General features: G+C 35.0%; 1 protein-coding gene across 11 annotated transcripts in view; it reads right to left on the reverse strand.

Annotated features, from left to right (window-relative positions):
* Positions 1–19,543, reverse strand: part of ESRP1 (epithelial splicing regulatory protein 1) — a 63,511-nt gene continuing 43,968 nt past the window's right edge. For 4 of the 11 annotated variants that reach the window (XM_074316407.2, XM_074316406.2, XM_019713384.3 and 1 more), the window contains 3 exons: positions 11,218–11,368; positions 7,714–7,823; positions 1–1,500 (listed from right to left, as the gene is read on the reverse strand). In XM_074316407.2, coding sequence (XP_074172508.1) covers positions 7,749–7,823; positions 11,218–11,368 — 226 coding nt within the window. In that variant the 3' untranslated portion in view covers positions 1–1,500; positions 7,714–7,748. Of the gene's footprint in view, positions 1,501–7,713; positions 7,824–11,217; positions 11,369–19,543 lie in introns of those variants that run through there. The other 7 variants (XM_074316408.2, XM_074316410.2, XR_012490666.2 and 4 more) reach the window with 5 other exon arrangements.

Raw genomic sequence — 19,543 nt, forward strand, 5'->3', positions numbered from 1 at the left:
GAGATTAAACAGGTGAGTTTTATTTTCAAATGTAACAATTCTACAAAAACTCAGTACTGTAAATATTACTGCCTATCTGAAAGTCTTTCAGAGCTTTGGGCAGACAGCATCTTAAGGCATCAAGTATAAAGAACTTTTTTCTGATCTTAAGTGCCAGTTATCACCAATTTTCACACAAAATGGTTTTTGTTTTTTATTTTTTTCCTACTGCAGTTAAAGGGCCATTGCTGGTCAGCTGAAGAGGGGATGTTCGGTTCTCCAAGGTGTTATTCAAAGTAATGCAAAGTAAATAAAAACAGCAGCCACATAATTCTGCATGGCATTGCATCCAAGCAAAGGACAATATAAGTAACTTAAAGAAACATGCACTGAGTTAATCAAATCCTGTTTTCCTGTTTGGAGTTACGTGAAGCAGCAGTACTTGCTAGCTAGTGTCTAATATTGCACTTTTGTAGCATAAACACAGCTAAACACATAGTGCTAAACACTGACGGCATCAGCACCTGCTCCAACTGCATCCGTGTTTACCTCAGTCTAGCACGCTGACTATAATTCTATGCTTTAAAAAGTTTCAATTACTTGACAGTTAAGGCATTAGAGAAAAGGTTTAAGGCTATCTTAATATATACAAGCATTTATTTGTTAGTGGTACACTGCTTTCTAGAATACACTGTTCAAATATTCTCATTTTTGTGATATTAAAAACTATGGAATTTCTCTTATTCAAGTCCAAACTGTCATCAATGGGGAAAGTACAATATAAAACAATACATATGAAGCCAGAATATTCAGTTACAATCAAACTAGAATTTACTAACTACACATAGCTGCTTCATTTTTGGTTTTGCATTTTGGCCCCTAGTTCATTTTTATTTACAGCTGGTACCTGCTGAAAAAAAAGATCCAACTTTTAACTATGTATGTATTGCAGTGGGTGTACTATTTCTTGTAATTTATCCCAAGGTGTTTTAAAAATCGTTTTCACTGGATGGCCAAGAGACTGAGCAAATATTAATTTTATTTCTTATATTTATGATTTAAGTACTCCAAGAACTTTTTCTTGAATTACTTAGTAAGAGGGCATGATTATGCAGAAGGCAGGGAGATGGAGAGAGAACAGTGGGAACACACAAAAAATGAAGCTTCCATAACAGAGCTCCAGGTGGAGATGGTCGACAGAAGTGGAGTATTTTTTCCCCAAGACTTAAAAACCTAACACCTGTGATGCCACGTTGGCTGGAAGTAATGGAGACATTTGATTTCCAATTCACATTTTAAACGCCTGTTTGCAATCAGTAAGGAGCCAGGCATGGGGCTTGCTTTAAGGATTTGGCTTCACTGGCTCAAATTTTCCACTCCACCAAAAGATAGGGCACAAGCCCCCTGTCCAATCATGTTTGCTGAAAATACTGCAGCCTGAGTATAGACAAACTTTCTCGGAAGTTGCTAGAAGTTGTCTTATGTCTGAAGGTTTCAGGATCACCATACATCTTTCATACACTGAAAAAAATGAATAAAATGAAATATTAGTCTCTAAATTTTTCAATTCTTAGTATCCATAAAAAATAAATGATTTTAAATTCTAAAAGGTCTCAAAAATCCTTAAGGTAGTCAAAATTTAAATTTTACACATAGTGGCATTTACACAGCAAATTTTGGGGGAGTACAGTGTTCGCAAATGAAGATTCTGTGATAATTTGCATTTCCACAATTTTCCACCCTTTGTATTATCATATACAGAATAATATGTATGTTTCCACCTCCCCACCTGACTGAGCTGCTCTGTGGAGAGACTATTTTATTCATTTCTTAGACTGGGTCCCCAAGTTATCATAGCATTCTTCTGATATTAGACATTTAATACTATTAAAATAAAAAAACCATTAAGACAAATTTTAAAATTAAATTCTAGTATAAGAAATTTCAAATAATTTCCAACAAAAATGTCTGAATCAATAAGCACTGAGGCATGACATTGTAGCAAACATGGGCTCCACATGCTAGTGAATAGTTGATTAGCAATGTTCATGTGGATTAATTTATTTCATCCTCACAACTACCCTATTAGGTTATCATGGTTCCCCCCATTTTATAGATGAGATAACTGAGGCACAGAACTATTAAGCCACTAATTGGCAGATTCAGAAACTGAACGCAGGTTCCTCTATGCTACTGCACTTAAACACTATACAAAAACTTTAAACTGAAAACACTGCATACTTCTACATGTAAATGAAAAACAATAAATAGCTCTTCAGTTCTGTCCTATTCATGTGGCCAGTTTGAAACTGTGGTCAAGATTAGATTTGCTTTAATAACAGATCTTAAAATTGGTACAGACTTAGAATCAGGTATTTTAAAAATAGTGAAATACAGTTTATTTGAAGAATTCATTCTTAAAATGTGGTTTTACAAAGTGACCATAATTTAGCTCTCAGTGTTAAATACTACGTGTTCAAAGCTTCTTCAATACTAAATACAGATAAGAATCTCTACCAATGACCCAACAGATATAGATGTCCTATATCTATTTTACCCTTCTTTTGGCAACATCACCTGAATTTTCCTTAAATAACTGCCCCCTCACATGATTTCAAGCACTTGAAGTGGTAACTTTACCACTGAGCCCAACAAGTGACCCAGACATAGCCAATTAGAGCCCTACAAGTTCCTGGCCATAGAGGTATCAGAGATGTACTTAAGCCAGGCCAGTGAAACTCAATTGCTGGCTTGCTTCTGAACTTGACATGACAAGGTGTATGCCAGAAGTGCTGGGGGTACCTCATGGAGAGAATTTGGCTGCGAGTGAGCCCTTGGACCCAGCCTCAGTTACCAGAGTCAATGAAGTCCACCTCCCACATTCCCAGCCCATATTATTATTATTATTATTCTCGAGGGAAACATCACCATTGTAAATACTGAAAAGTATACCTTCACGTTCCATGAAAATGTGAAAAAGGCTAAAAAAATTTTTAAAAATTTAACCTGCACAGATTTGTTTTGTAATCCCAGTGGTATCCAATGTAATTTTTGTGTTTAGCAATGAAACCACAGACTCCTAGCAGCTAGCAAAACTAATAAATAAAAATAATAAAGGAAAAGCTCAGATTTTTAAGGAGAAAATGATTCTTATTGTCTTTTAGCTGCAGAAAAACAAACACTGATATGCAAAGACAATTTTGAAATTACAACTGCAAACATTCATGAATCTCTTTCCTTTCCAGTAAGATGTCTTAAAACATGTTTTATTTTGCACTCAATTGTCATTAAAAGTACTGTGTACAAAGAAGTCTTTTAAGATATCTGGATTTCACCAACTCGTGTTATGTCCTTTGGAATAAACATAAATCCCTTCAAAAGCCTGAAATTCTGACTAGTTGTAATATTTTATTTCCTTATAGTAATTTTGACATCTCTTTTCTAAAAAGTGTAAGTCATTTGTGAGAGTTCTTTGGTAGGATAGAGAAACGAAAGATAAAATCCATTAACTCAGATTCATTCATCAAACAAAGTGTGTTTGATAGCCTTTTCCTTTGTCACTTAAATCATGAGTCAATATTTATTTAGCTGTTCTTGCCCACTATTATAAATACTAGTAGGAAGAGGAAGAGAGAGAAATCTTGTCTAAAATATTCTGGCCAGAAACTAAATATTGTCACTATGTTATCCTCCTCTCACACCCAAATCAATTATATTACAAAAGACAGCAATCATTTTCAGTCTACCAAGTACGTAATCCAAACTATACATTTAAGAGGCTAGGTTTAAAAAATACTCTCCAAATGAGAGCTACATGTTATATTTTTGCATAAAACTTAACTGTTGGGACAATACCAGGGTTAGCATATTACATGAGCCTCCAAAAATACCCAGCACAGACAAAAGTTTTCACAAAAGGCAAAGGAAACTACTAACACTTCATTTTAGACTTCACAGACACCAGAAATGTGAGAAATAAAAGCAGTATACCTCAAAATTGTCAAGATCACTAAAAAACATGGAAAGACTGAGAAACTAACACAGACCAGGTGACACTAAGGAGACAGGTTAACTAAATGCAACGTGGAATCCTAGATGGTATCCTGCAATAGAAAAGACATCAATGGAAACACTGGTGAAATTTGAGTATCTGGAATGTAGACAATAGTTAAAATCATTGCCCCTATGATTACTGTAATAAGTTATTTGTATTTGTAAAGAACTGAATAGTCTATAAAATTTGTTTACATGCTTTAATCTACCTCATTCTCACCAATAAAAAAAAAATGAAGTCATACATAGAAGTGAATTTATGCCTGTTTTACTGAGCAGGGAAACATCACCTCTAAAGAATTGTCATCTCCCTATGTACATAAAATATACTTATATACAAGCACTTGTTGACATTTACATTTAGGAGCTGAGTCTGCCCCACTGAGAATTTAGGAATATGACACTTGAAGCTTCCAGTGAGTTTGGGGGTAGGAGGAGCAACACCAATCTGGCCATGTGAAGAGGCAATTTTCTAGTTAGCTATCAAACCTCCTTCCCTGGAAGGCCCCTTGGGTATCTTCACTGGCTTTTGAGATGTCCTTGGGGGTATTTTATAACAAATAAGAGGTATTTATCTATAATAGTTCTTGGGGGTACTCAACAAATATTGACTGGGTTGAGGGGACAAAGCTACAAGAAAAGACAGAACAGTGTGACTTCTTTACTAAATCTTGCGATGGACTTTAGCTAGCTTTATCTGATCCTATAACCAGCAGTGACATCATTCTGTCAATAAATTTTTAGAACACTGTATTAATTTTCTGTGGCTGCTGTAAAAAATGACCACATTTGGTGGCTTAAAACAATACAAATTTATTCTCTCACAATTCTGTAGGCCAGAAGTCAGAAATCAACGTGTTAGCCAGGCTACACACTCTCCAGACACTTTAGGACACAATCTGTTTTTTTGCCTCTTCCAGCTTCTGGTGGTTGTAGGTATTCCTTGGCTTGTGGCCACATCACTCGAAACTCTGCCTCCCTGGTCACATTGCCTCCTCTTCCACATGTCTGTCTGATCTCCCTGTGCCTCTCAATTATAATTTCATTTAGGGGACCCCATCCCTAGATAATCCAGGATAAGCTCCTCCTCTCAAGATTTTAAATTTATATCTTTTGTCATATAAGGTAATAGTCATAGGTTCCAAGAGATTAGGATATAGACATATCTGGGGCCACCATTCAGCTCACTATAGGCACTTCTTCTACCATGCTTATATTTAGTCTATGGAAAAGAGCACCAAGCCTAAAGCCAGAAGTTCTTTTGGTCAGCTTGGTCATTAGCTATATGACTCTGTGAAAGGTGTCTAACCTCTCTGGGTTTAATTTCCTCATCTGTCAAATGGAGCCATCAGAACCTGCCCTAATACCTCACAGGGGTGTGTTGAGACTCAAATGAGACTGTAGATATATCAGCCACTCTATTGGTATAAAAGATGACTTGTGATGATAAATTTAATATTGATATGGATGAGGAGAGAAATATGTAAATATATAATCATAATATATGGTTAAAGAGAAAGAACTAAGGTCTAAAATTGCATGCGGGCATCCAAAAAAGAAGCTGAATGAAAATATTCATTGTGGTTATTTCTGGGTGGTGAGATTATTAGTGTTTCTTTGTACCTGTCTACATGATCCCAGTTCTTTACAATGAGCACATAATACTTTTATGATTCTTACCTCCCAGGGTTGTTGAGATAACTTATACCAAGTATTTCACACAGTATATACTTTGTGTGAGTTTCTAAAAATTTTCAGTATAAAGGCAGATTAGTCCATTAATAGAATAAGAAAATGCAAATATCTGGATTTTAACAAAGCACCCAATTTGTTATTCTACAATACCCCAAATATATAAACAGAAGATAGACTTAGAGGTATTGAGTAATGGTTATAGTCAACTTAGGACATTTCTAATACAATATCAAAAGGTTCTATTTCTAGTCATTTCTTATTCAATATACTCATTTTACAATAGACAGTATGCTTACCAAATTTATAGACAGCATTAAGGGCTTGAATAAAGAATATTTGGAAAGACAAAGTATGGACCAAAAAGAATATCAACAGGCTAGAAGAATGTATTTTCACCACTGTGAACTAGACTAGAAAATACCCCACTCCCACTGCAAAGTATCTGGGCATCTCTGGCAGTACCAAGATATCTTGAAATCACTGAAAATGGCAGAGAATCATCACTATCAACCCAGAACTGGAGTTTCTACAACTTCAGAGTAAGAGGATAAGACCCCAATTGTGATTTCTCAGGGGCAACATTGTATTGGCAACCCTGTTCCTAATTAGAATCCATATAGTTGAATCCCACAGGGTCCTCAGCCACAAAAATGTTGACAGAATTAGAAAATGACATGCCAGCAAACCAATTTCAGCAAACCCAGTAATAAAAAAATGAGCAAATAAGCCATACCAATTCCTGAACATGTACCTACAACTCCATCTCTTGAGGAGCCTCACCCAGAGTGCAAGTGTCCTTTAAGAAAGATTATGAATTAATAGAAAGGAAAAAAAAACTAATATCAAAGAACCTTTATAAGGGTTCCTTCCTTCTTGATTTTGTTGTAGAAGAGGAAAAAGCCGTGCGACCAAAACCTTGCAATCATTTAAACAGAGCACATTTAAAGTATACCCAGATGAACCTTAAAAACATTACATTAAGTGAGAAGCCAGTCATGAAAGGACAAAAATTGTGTCATTCCATTTATGAGGTACCTAGAATACTCAAATTCATAGAAAAAGTACGAAGAATGGTAGTTGCCAGGGGCTCAGGGACGAGGGCAATGGGGACCTATTGTTTAATGTAAACAAAGTCTGAGAAGATGAAAAAGTTCTGAAGCTAGACAGTGGTGACGACTGTGTAACAATGTGAATGTACTTAATGCCACTGAACTGTACACTTAAAAATACATAAATGCTAGTATCAGCACTATTCATAATAGCCAGAAGGTAGAAACAACCCAAAGGTCCATCAGTGGATAAATGGATAAAAAGTGTTATATTTGTACAATGGAATATTATTCAGCCATAAAAAGGAAAGAAGTAGTGATACATGCTACAACATGGATGAACCTCTAAAACATGTGAAGTGAAAGAAGCCAGATACCAAAAGGTCATATATTGTATGATTCCAGTTATACGAAATATCCATAATAGGCAAATCCATAGAGACAGATAGGAAGCAGATTATTAGTTGCTAGGGTATGTGGGGGAGGAAAATAGGGAGCTACTGCTTAATTGGGATGGGGTTTTCTTTTCGGGACATAATATTTTGGAACTACATAGAGATGGTTGGTTGTACAATTTGTGAATGCACGAAATACCACCAAATTGTATACTTTAAAATGATTAATTTTATGCAATGTGATTTTTACCTCAATTAAAAAAAAATTTCTAACCTGTGGACCATCTGATATACTGCAAATGAATTTCCAAATGGAAGTTTCCCCGAATCCCAAATAACTTACAACATAAATATTGCTTAGATACTATCGACTTAGATGAGAACCTTAACTGTAGTCTCCATTCCTTCCAGGGTTTGACACTCTTACATCACACTAAAGAAAAGAGGGAACCTCTCACCTGGCTCCTAAAAAAGACTTTCAGAATCTTGGCCTCTATTTGTTTGGCCCTTTATAATTTAACTTTCATACCACAGAGCCTTACCTGCTTTTTTGAGGATGGTCTAACTGCTGGGGCCCTTAAATACAAACCCATTCTTTGGGTAGAGTCCTGGCCTGGTCATTTGTGTGTACAAATCCATCCTCGGTTGCATACTAAAATGCAAGTTAAAACAAATAGGATCAAAAGATGGACAGACTGACAATATGGATGGTTAGTATTTCAACTGAATAGATCTACCAACAGAATTATAGGACATTTAGACCATAGGAAACAAGTTAACAGTGGTACAAACCATATGCACGACTGTTAATCCCAAGTCTTCATTTCTCAACATGTCTAAATACCATAAAAACCCCTTCCAGGAGAGAAATTAAATACCGTGTTTCCCTGAAAATAAGACCTAACCGGAAAACAAGCCCTAGCATGATTTTCCAGGATGACATCCCTGGAACATAAGCCCTAATGTGTCTTTTGGAGCAAAAATTAATATAAGACCCAGTCTTATTTTCGGAGAAACACGGTAGAACATCTGGATAAAAAAGGAACACCATATCACAATAAACACCACCAAACACTTCAGATCTTGGTAATAGTAGTTTCCATGATATCATAGGTATGACTAGATAGCAAATATTTCAGCACCAACTATTTGCAAGATATTATAAAATAAGCCCAATATATCCAAACAACTCTATGAATTTTAAATAGCATTAGATGCATTTATAATATCAATCTAATCTCTCAGTAGGAGAGCAAGTAACAATCTTAGCAGTGAAAGGCCCAAAGAGATAACAATTAAAGTCAGTACTTTGAGGAGAAACAAAAACAAGCAGTTACTGAAAATGCAAAGTCGTTGACAGTAAAGAGTAATGGAAAGAACAAATAAAAAAGTTAAAGGAATTATATAAGGATTCTTGAGAGTTCATTTCAGAATAACAGGCCCATCAACTAAAACATAGATATAGGTTTATTTTCATTACCAGAATGACATTCTCATTACCAACTATTTTCATATTAGTCTGTCTTCGTAAGTTCTGTCCTCATTCTATTAACCTAATTTATCAAAATGTGCCTAACTGAGATACTTTAGAAGACAGCAGATTTGCTAGCAGAGCCCATGTCCTGCAACCTGCTTAGGCAAATAGAATTCTTCCCTTTGTGTAAATCCCGCCCTATTCAGCAAATGACACATTTAAAAATAATATGTGTAGATATTGACATATGCCATAATTACATCAAGATATATATCTTTTATTTTAAAGACAGAATCAAAGTCTCAAGAGATTTCATTCACTCAACCAATTATTATGAAGGATTTGCTTAATATGAGTAAATCATGAAATTATGTAAAATGAATCATAAATAACCAGAAATAAAATGAAAATCTCCCATTAAATCAGCAAGAGCAACAAATACACAGTTGGCAAAGATAAACACAGATTACACTTAAGAGAACAGTTTTTTTCCCCCAAAAGTCATCCACTGATTTAGTCTTCTGACAAAGTGATATCTAAAGAATCTGGAATCCCATAGCTAATGGCTATTACTAAAATAATTGAGAAGAGGGAAAAATAAGAAGGCATAGAGACAGGAGAAAATATGAGCTTTTATGTATAAGTGATGTGAAATTAGGATACAAAAGATTTTGAATGCATGCATTGTAACTACTCAAATTACTGAGGGAGACAACTGAATATTCTGATATACTGAATTGGATAACTGAGCTTCCTACATGATCCTAATTCATTGATCCAGCTCATAAATTCCAAGCACTTCAGAAATGGAAGGCCAAATGCCTTAAGGTAGAATCATTTTGCACAATCCTTGTGCTTCTGATGATACCAGATAACTCTATTCCAACCCTGAATGATTCCCTAGAAGCTACTAGAAGATAATCTGCTGCAGACTGAAGTTATTTTATCTCAGTTTTGAAGCCATAAATCTAGAAATAACTGCTATTACTTGTTTGTGGTAGCATAAACATCCACAAAAGCTAGCTGGGGCACTCTTCATAATAAACAACAATTTTGCTTAATCTCATAACCGATTTATGTGTATGACTGCTTAATTTTATTTAGTGTGAAAGTAAAATTAGACTAGTCAAAATAAAAAAAGAAATTAATTCAGCTGACCACTAAAACCTGAAACTTTGCTTGTACATTACAGAATTGGAAAACAATGGGGGAAAATATAAAACTCAAATGTTTTCTCCATGAGATTAAGCAACTTTTTCAATAGCCTTCAGTAAAACTGTATTCCTTTCATAATCTAATGAATCAGACACGAAGTTTGGAAAGTAACTTTAAAAAAAAAATCTTTGCGAGGGCTTCCAACAGGAAGCATAACTGTTTAGGGAAGAAGCAAAGCATCTACTGATCTCTGAAAAATATCTCACTTCTGTTAACAATGTGCTAAACCAGGCAGTAACAAAAGATAACTTTTGTCTACCTTCATTTAGTTTTTCACTATCAGAGACAGATTTTCTTCATTTGTCAGAAAATATGCTCTGTATGTTAAAAGCCCTTAGACCACTATATATGGTAACTTGGTAGGTATGGGGCATCCCCACCAAGGTAATTTTAACTGAGCTCCACAATCCTCCATGATTCACAAGACACCAAGCTTGTAAACCCATTCTAACAGTGAAGCAGTTTCTGCAGGCACAACCCTTATAATGCTGTACTATAAATGATCAAGGGCTATTATAGGATTTGATAATTATGCCTATAAAGTCTTCTTACCTCTAAAGACTCAAACAAAGTTCAGATCCAAAAGGAAAGACAATTTTTGCTACTAGTACAATTAAAAGACTGCACGATACTGTTTTTTAGACATTGCAAGAAAGAAGAGTTCGGGTTCTAGGTATTATGTGATTTGAGGAAGGAAAGAAGTCCGCTCAGATGAGATGACAATGAGATTTTGCTCACTGTTAAAGAGCTCTTTCCAAGAAACATCTCATTCTTTGGATTAAGTCAGAAAACAACTGATGGACACAGGCAGTGGTAGAAGAAAATGATAAGAGTAAATACTAAGAATTAACAGCAGATAATTACATCTGAACATCCTACAGCTCATTTTAAGGAATTACCATCTAAAGATTCATTGAGTCTCTTTTGTTTTTTCCCGTTTAAGCAGAGAAGTCTCTGACCACTTTTGAAATACTCTTCTTAAACTCCAAGTTTAAGTACTTTTTTTGTTAGTCAAGAATTTGACTTTGAGGGAAAATCTGTAGCCAATCCTATTCTAGATGAAAAGACTCACACTGCTGTGTGCCCTGAAGAGCTTTTCCAAAGCCCATTTTTCAGAAAAAGCTCCAAGTTGAAACAATTAAAAATAGCACGGAAAAGCCCTAATCTTGTCAGAGGGATGAATTTTAAGTTAGTACTCACACTAATCTCCCTGACTTTGACTAGTTCTTTTTGCCTCCATAAGCAATCTAGCAGCACATGAGTTTCAGAGAATCTGCTTCTTTCCTGGCTGCATTCTTTAGGCAAATCAACTCAAGTAATAAGGGCACTGAGTATTTTTCTTCTTTAAGCTACTGACCTGGTAACCTTGGAAGAAGTTAAGAATTTCCTTAACTCCAGTATTGTAGGCCAGGCCCTGCATTCTGACCACCGTGCCAGGCTGTGGAGGGACACCGCTAAGATTAGCAGCTGTAGGGAAGTAGCCAAGACTATTGGGCGAACCTGGGGGGCTAAAGGGAGAGAAAGCACAGTGAACCAATAGGAACAGACAATGTCGAATATTTACTCTAAAAACATTAGTTACTTAAAGAAACAGATTATCTCAAGGTGATCTTAGAATTCTCAGTTATCTCTCCCAAGCCAGATAAGAACACTATAGCAGTTCTGTCCCACATTTCCACAAAAGCCAAAAGTTGAAAGGTAGAAGGGTTAATGCAGAGTTAAATGCAGGACTTCCCCAAAGATCCAGTTCTATCTGAGATTCTTAAAGGGATAGGAAAGAGAGAATTAAATCTTCATAGTCATTCAACCACAAAGCACCACTTCCAAAGCCCAGCTCATTGATGATTAACTGGCTAGTTACCAGGAATACTAAGGCATGAATACAAAGGACTAACAGGAACCATTGCGACAGAAACTAGAAGTCTTCCAAGTGATTTCTCCGAGAAACAGACTGTTCCACCCATACGCAAGCAAAGGTACAACACAGTAATACAGTAAAGTACTATAGCACCTAGGAGTTACTTCTTCCAAACTGACTGAAATTTCGAGGGGGAGGCAGGTAAATTGGAAAGGATGCACAACAAATTAAACCAATCACCATTAACACAAGGGGAAACTGATGTATGGGTCCCTCAAGGTATATCTGTAGCAATTACTTCCAAGGAGCACAAGCCAAGTGAATACCTAATTATTCTTTATGTGGTAACTCAAGTGATTATCATGTTATGAAATTCGTTTCACCCTGTCCCTAACCCAATCTGTTTTCCATCACAATTAGTGGCCAGAAACCCATAATTGAAGAAAATATATTGGGAAAATTTTTAAATAATTAGCTTAAAAAGCAATAAAGAACCACAGTTTTAGATTATTAACCCTTATAAATATTTCTAAGTAAGTAATTATCACATTTCAAAGACAAGTAAACACAAAATGCAAGGGACTACAAATCTTTGAGATTATCTATCCCACATAATCCTAACTGATGGGTTGATAGGAATGGTAACAGATGTGCATCTAATTCCAGATCAATTTTTTTATTAACACAGTAACCTTGAGCAATTCACTTGATTTCTCTAAACTTCAATTACAGCATTTGCTAAATGGGGGTGATAGAACCTCCCAAGTTTCACAGAATTGTTCTTCAGATTCAAGAGTTAACATACCAAATTATTCCATAAACCATAAAATTCAATAATTTGTTATTTAACTTTTGCTATTTCCATAAACATCATTCTATTTCATCATTTTAAAAATATGGGAGCCTGAAAATATTATTTGACATCAAGCTGCCCTTAAACTTTTCAACTTCTAAAGCAGAGATCTTCAACTTGTTTGCATATTAGAGTCACTTGGAGAGAATTTTTATTAGATTGGTGCAAAAGTAATTGCTGTTTTTGCAATAGTTTTAATCTTTTAAACCACAATTACTTTTGCACTAACCTAATACAACTCCCCCTGAGGAGAGCCTGTTTTGAGACTAAATAAAAGTCAACCTATGTGCAACGGTGAAATCAAAGAGGGAATGCTGTTCAGACTGAGTAGGACTTTAGCCATTATTCAGCCACACCTCCTCATTTTTACAGAAGTGGAAACTAAAACTAAGAGTTAAATTATTTCCCAAAGGTTCTTGGTGAAATTAGCTCTCCACCAAACCAGAACACCATCCAGATCTCTCAACTTCTAGTTCAATGCTTTTCCCCCATATAACCATCATTCATTCAAACAACATATTTATTCATGTGAAATGTCTGAGAAATACTAACGCTAATACACAAAGACCATGAAGACTTTGTATATTTCATTACGAGTTACCCAGACTTTCTACACTGCATATGAAAGTCAGATCATTTTCATAATATACAACCTACTTACATGGCTCTGTCCTGGCATATTCTATTCCTTTGGCTAAAGAGCTCCTATAAATTAAATGTAGGTGTCTAGTACCTTCACACTACAACCAAGAAAAAATAGAAAGATAAAAATTGTCCAACTAGAAATTGAAGGTTATAAAATGACAATTATGTTCACCATCTATAAGGTACTATAAGCCTAAACACACAACTTGGATTCACATCCTTATTTTTTGCGTTAGGATTACCTGCTGTATACAAGGCATCTTAAGGATAATTAAATAACCTGTGAATCTACGTGACAGGGCATGAAAATAAGAATTTTTTATCAACCTAAATTCCAAGTTCTTTTAGATTACTGAAATAATAATCAGCAAAAATAAAGTAATACACGGAATAAAAATGACAGAAGAGAGACAAGGTAAACTTACTTGTATATGAAAAAAAATGAATTTACTAAAAAACCACTAGAACTAATCAGCTCAGCAAGGTTTAAGATACAAGGTCAATACACAAAATAAATCAATTGGATTTGTATACACCACAACGAACAATCCAAAAATGAAATTAAGAAAGCAATTCCACTCACAATGAGATAAAAAATACTAAGAAAAACATTTAACAAAGGAAGAGCAAGACACGTACACTGAAAAATCACAAAACATTGTTAAAAAACAAAAGATCATTTAAATAAATGGAAAGACAGCCCATGATCATAAACAGGAGACTTAATATTGCTAAAATGGCAATACTGTCTTAAACTACACAGATTCAATGCAATAGCTATCAAAATTCCAACTGGGGTTTTTGCAGAATCAATGAAATAGAACCTAAAACACAGAAATGCAAAGGGTCCGGGACAGTCAAACTCTTGAAAAAGAGCAAAGTAGGAGAACTTAACATTGCCTTGAATTCAAAACTTGCTACAAAACTATAGTAATCAAAATGGTGTGGTTCTCCCTTACTGGTAGGCAATAATCAATGGAGTCCAGTTGAAAGGCCAGAAATTCAACTCTTACATTTATGATCCATGATTTTTTACAATGGTTCCAAGATAATTCAATGAGGAAAGAATAGTCTCTTCAATAAGTGGTGCCGGAACAATGGATTATCCACATACAAAAGGATGAATTTAGACCTCTACCTCACCCTACATAAAAAATTCAAATTAAATAATATTCCTAAATATAAGAGCTAAAACTACAAAACTCTTACACAATATATAGTAGTAAATCTTCATGACCTGGGTTTATATGTGGCAACAAAAGTATACATGAGAAAAGAAGAAATAAATTGCACTTGATCAAAATTTAAAACTTCTGTGCTTTAAAGGATACCACCAAGAAAAATGAAGACAACCCATAGACTGGGAGAAAATATGTGTAAATCATATCTTATAAGGCCTCTTATCTAGAACATATAAATTTTACAAATGAAAAACAGTAAGAAAAATAACCCAACTTAAAAATGTGCAAAGGAATTAAAGAAGATATAAATAAATGGAAACATATACAATGCTCACAGATAGGAAGAATTTATATAGTTAAAATGTCTATATTACTCAAAGCAATATATAGATTCAATGCAATCCCTATCAAAATACTAATGACATTTTTCACAAAACTAAAAAAAAATAATCCTAAAATTTATATGGAACCATAAAAGAACCCTAGTCACAGCAATCCTGAGAAATAAGAACAAGGCGGGAGGTACCACGCTACCTGATATCAAATTATACTACAAGGCTATAGTAATCAAAACAGCATGGTATTGGCATAAAAACAGACATATAGATCAATGGAACAGCCTAGAGAGCCTAGAAATATATCCATGCCTATTTGCTCATTTAATCTATGACAAAGGAAGCAAGAATGAACATTAAAGACAGTCTATTCAATAAACGGTGCTCGGAAAACTGGACAGATACATGCAAAAAAAAAAAAAGGAGAAACTGGACCACCTTCTTACGCTATATACAAGAATGAGCATATGCAAAATGGATTAAAGACTTAAATGTAAGATCCGAAACCATAAAATTGCTAGAAGAAAATATAGGAAGTAATCTTGCAGACATTACCCATAGTAATATTTTTACTGATATATCCCCTCGGGCAAGGGAAGCAAACGAAAAAAATAAAACAAATGGGAGTATATCAAACTAAAAAGTTTTTTCACAGCTAAGGAAACCATCAATAAAACAAAAAGTCATCCTACTGAATGGGAGAAGATATTTGTCAATGATACATCGGATAAGAGGTTAATATCCAAAATTTATAAAAGACAACAACAACAAAAAAACAACCCAATTAAAAAATGGGCAGAGTACATGAAGAGACAGTTCTCTAAAGAGGACAGATGGCCAATAGACATATGAAGATGCTCAATGTCATTGATCATCACAGAAACGCAAATAAAAGACACTATGAGATAACACCCCATTCCTGTTAGAATGGCTATCATCAATAAATCAAATGTTGGTGAGGATGTGAAGAAAAGGGAACCCTTGTACACTGTTGGTGGGATTGCAGATTGGTACAGCCACTATGGAAAACAGTATGGAGGTTCCTCAAAAAATTAAATAGAACTACCTTATGACCCAGCAACTCCACTCCTGGATATCTATCCAAAGAAACCCAAAACACAAATTTGAAAAAATGTATACACCCCTATGTTTATTGCAGCGCTATTCACAATAGCCAAGATATGGAAACAACCAAAATGCCCATAAATAGACAACGGAATAAAGAAATTGTGGTACACTTATACAATGGAGTATTACTCTGCCAAAAAAAAAAAAAAAAAGAAAAAGAAATCTTACCATTTGCAACAACATGGCTAGATCTAGAGAATATTATGCTAAATTAAATAAGTCAGACTGCAAAAGATAAATACTCTATGATTTCACTTTATGTAGAATCTAAAGAACAAAATAAGCGAGCAAAAAAACCGAACTAGATTTAGAGATACAGAGAAAAAACTGATGGCTGCTAGATGGGAGGGGCATTGGTGAACGGGGGAGTAGGTGAAAGAATTAAAAAGTAGAAACTGGTAGACATAAAAATAGTCACAGTAATGTGAAATACAGTGTGGGGAATATAACCAATAATGTTGTAAAGCTCATGTAGGGTGCCAGATGGGCACTGGACTTATTGGGGGGATCACTTCATAGATTGTGTAGATGCCAGACCACTTTGGACACCTGAAGCTGATGTAGAATATCGAGTATCAACTATAATTAAATATATATATATATATATATATATATATATATATATATATATGTATATATATATATATATACACACACACACATATATGTTCGTGGGATGTAAAGTATAGCATAGGGAACTTAGTCAATAGTATAGTAAGAGCTATGAGGTGGTCTGACAATTAAGTTCGTGAATTTGTTGCAATGACACTGCTAACCATTTTCGGTAGCAGAGGGATTTTTCATTATGAATTTGTACCAACTGGACAAACAGTTAACCAAGTTTACTATTTGGAAATGCTGAAAAGGCTGTGTGAAAAAGTTAGACAAAAATGACCTGAACTTTTCACCAACAATTTATGGCTCTTGCATCACGACAATGCACCAGCTCACACAGCACTGTGAGAGAGTTTTCAGTCAGTAAACAAATAACTGTATTGGAACACCCTCCCTACTCACCTGATCTGACCCCCTGTGACTTCTTTCTTTATCCAAAGATAAAGGAAATATTGAAAGGAAGACATTTTGATGACATTCAGGAAGGACATCAAGGGTCATAAGACAACAGCTCTGATGGCCATTCCAGAAAGAGTTCCAAAACTGCTTTGAAGGGTGGACTAGGCGCTGGCAACAGTGCATAGCTTCCCAAGGGGAGTACTTCAAAGGTGACCATAGTGATATTCAGCAATGAGGTATGTAGCACTTTTTCTAGGATGAGTTCGTGAAGTTAATTGTCTGACCTCGTATATATGATGACAGAAGAGTAGTAGACTGGGAGGGGGGTTATCACTTTGTGAGGGGGTATAAATGTCTAATTATTAAGTTGTTTTATACACCTGAAACTAATAATGAAAAATAGGTAAAAACAAAAAAAAGAAAGTACAAGGGTACTTGCCAGGGACTGGGCGGAAGGGGAAATGGAAGTTGTGTTTGGTGGGTATTGTTTTTTAAGATGAAAAAGTTCCAGAGGACTGTTACACAACAATGCGAATATAGTTAACACTACTGAACTGTACATTTAAAAATAGTTAAGAGGATAAATGTTATGGTTTTACTACAATTTAAAAGATTGAAAATATACATGTACAAACTCGTAGTATATAACGGAAAAAATGTGCAAAGATTTGAATAAACATTTCTCCAAAGAAAATACATGAATGGCTAATAAGCACATATAAAAATGCTCAAAATCAATAGTCGTTAAGGAAATGCAATTCAAAACCATAATGAGATAGCAAATTGACTCACCAAAATGGTTAAAATAAGGCAGTTAAGAGTTGAAAAGGATGCAGAGAAATTGGAAACTTTGTGCATAGCTGGTGGGAATGTCAGAAGAATGAAGACCCTTTGGAAAACATTTGGCTGTTTCTCAAATGTTAAACATGGAATTACCATTGACCCACCAATTCTAGTCCTAGGTACATACCCAAGAAAACTGAAAATCTATTTCCACCCAAAAACTTGAATGCAGATGTATACGGTATCATTACTAATAGCCAAAAACGATTATCAACTCCAAATATCTGATGAACTTATAAACTAAATGTGGTATAGCCGTACAACAGAACATTAATTAGCCATAAAAAAGAATGAAATACTGATTCATGCTGCAACATGAACCTCGAAAATATGCTATATAAAAGAAGCCAGTCACTAAACACCACATATGGTATGATTTCATTTATATAAAATATCCAGAACAGGCAAATCCATGGAAATAGAAAATAGACTGGTACTTGTTTAGGGAGGAGGGAGGAAAGAGTATAGGGGGTAGAAGGGAGGTGAATGGGATTTTGTATTCCTCCAGAGAGGGATTTAATACAGGGAATTGATTACAAAGGTATACAAAACCAGAGTAAAGGGAAGTAAATTATGTTGCCCATAGATGAACACCAACTGTTCTATGGCTGGAGAATTAACACAGGGAAGGTGATGTTATCAAGAGCCTAGGAGTCTGCATTCCCGCTAATACTTTTGCCACACACAGAAAAATAGCTTTCACATTTTTTCTACCTGTTAATCCCATGTGACTGCCTCCCATTGGCAGAAACTAATACCCAGCTAGCAAGAAACTCTGAAAAAGGTAGTTTTCAGGCTCCCAGCTGTAGTGCTATAGAATATATAAGGACAGATATGGAGGCTGAGAGTCAAGAGACAATACCTAGGACAGAGTTATTTGATAATGCTTAGAAAGCAATTGTTTAGCAACTGAGCAAAACCATTTTCACTTCATGCTGTATAGCAAAATAAATTTCAAATGGTGTAAAGAGTTAAACATACACTGTACATAATCAATTAAGGACAGAAAAGGAACAATAAAAAACATGAGAAGAAAATTCCATTTAAGGATGACAGAACTTTCTAGATATTGAAGCAATGAAGGGAATCACAAAAAAATTTCATATATTGGAATAAAAATAATTTCTAATTGTCAGAGTCATGTTACATAAAGTTAGGAACCAAATAACCTGGAAAGAATATTTAAAACATATTAAAATGAACTTAAAACTGAACAGATTACCAAGTAAAGGTGAAGCTGGAAAATACAGGACAGTAAGTAATGTTTGAGTTGTCTAGCAACAGAATCTCAGGCAATTAAATTAATATTGGCATAACAAATGGACTCAGCAGGTTGTCAGACGAAAAGAACCTTGAATTGCAAAACTCATAACTTCAAAGGAAAATAGTTTGTCTCTACATTGGGTCTAAAAATTATTTTACCTATATAGAGAAGACATGGAGTACTGCAGTGGAGGAAATTGTCAAGAACTTTATAATATATACATGTGCTCATTTCTTAAAACCATCTGAGTGTGGCTTGCTGAAGCAGGAGAGGCGCTTTTCCAAAGGTTTACATTCAGAACACCGCTGGCACATCGCTGCTATAAAGACAGTACTCATGAGGAAAGCTGAGGCTCCTTCAGCAAGCCTTTGGTAGGTCTGACCACCTGCTGAATCCATTACTGTTATGCCAATATTAATTTAATTGCCTGAGATTCTATTGCCAGACTACTCAAACAATGCTTCCTATCTTATTATTTTCCCAGACCCAGTTTATATCACCTAATTTTACAATATTCATTGTATCCTAGTAAGTCATATAAAATTCTTTATCAGGTAAAGAT

Source organism: Rhinolophus sinicus, chromosome 6 (genome assembly GCF_057876585.1).
Source record: "Rhinolophus sinicus isolate RSI-liver-muscle chromosome 6, RSI-T2T, whole genome shotgun sequence".
In the NCBI taxonomy this organism is placed as follows: domain Eukaryota; kingdom Metazoa; phylum Chordata; class Mammalia; order Chiroptera; family Rhinolophidae; genus Rhinolophus; species Rhinolophus sinicus.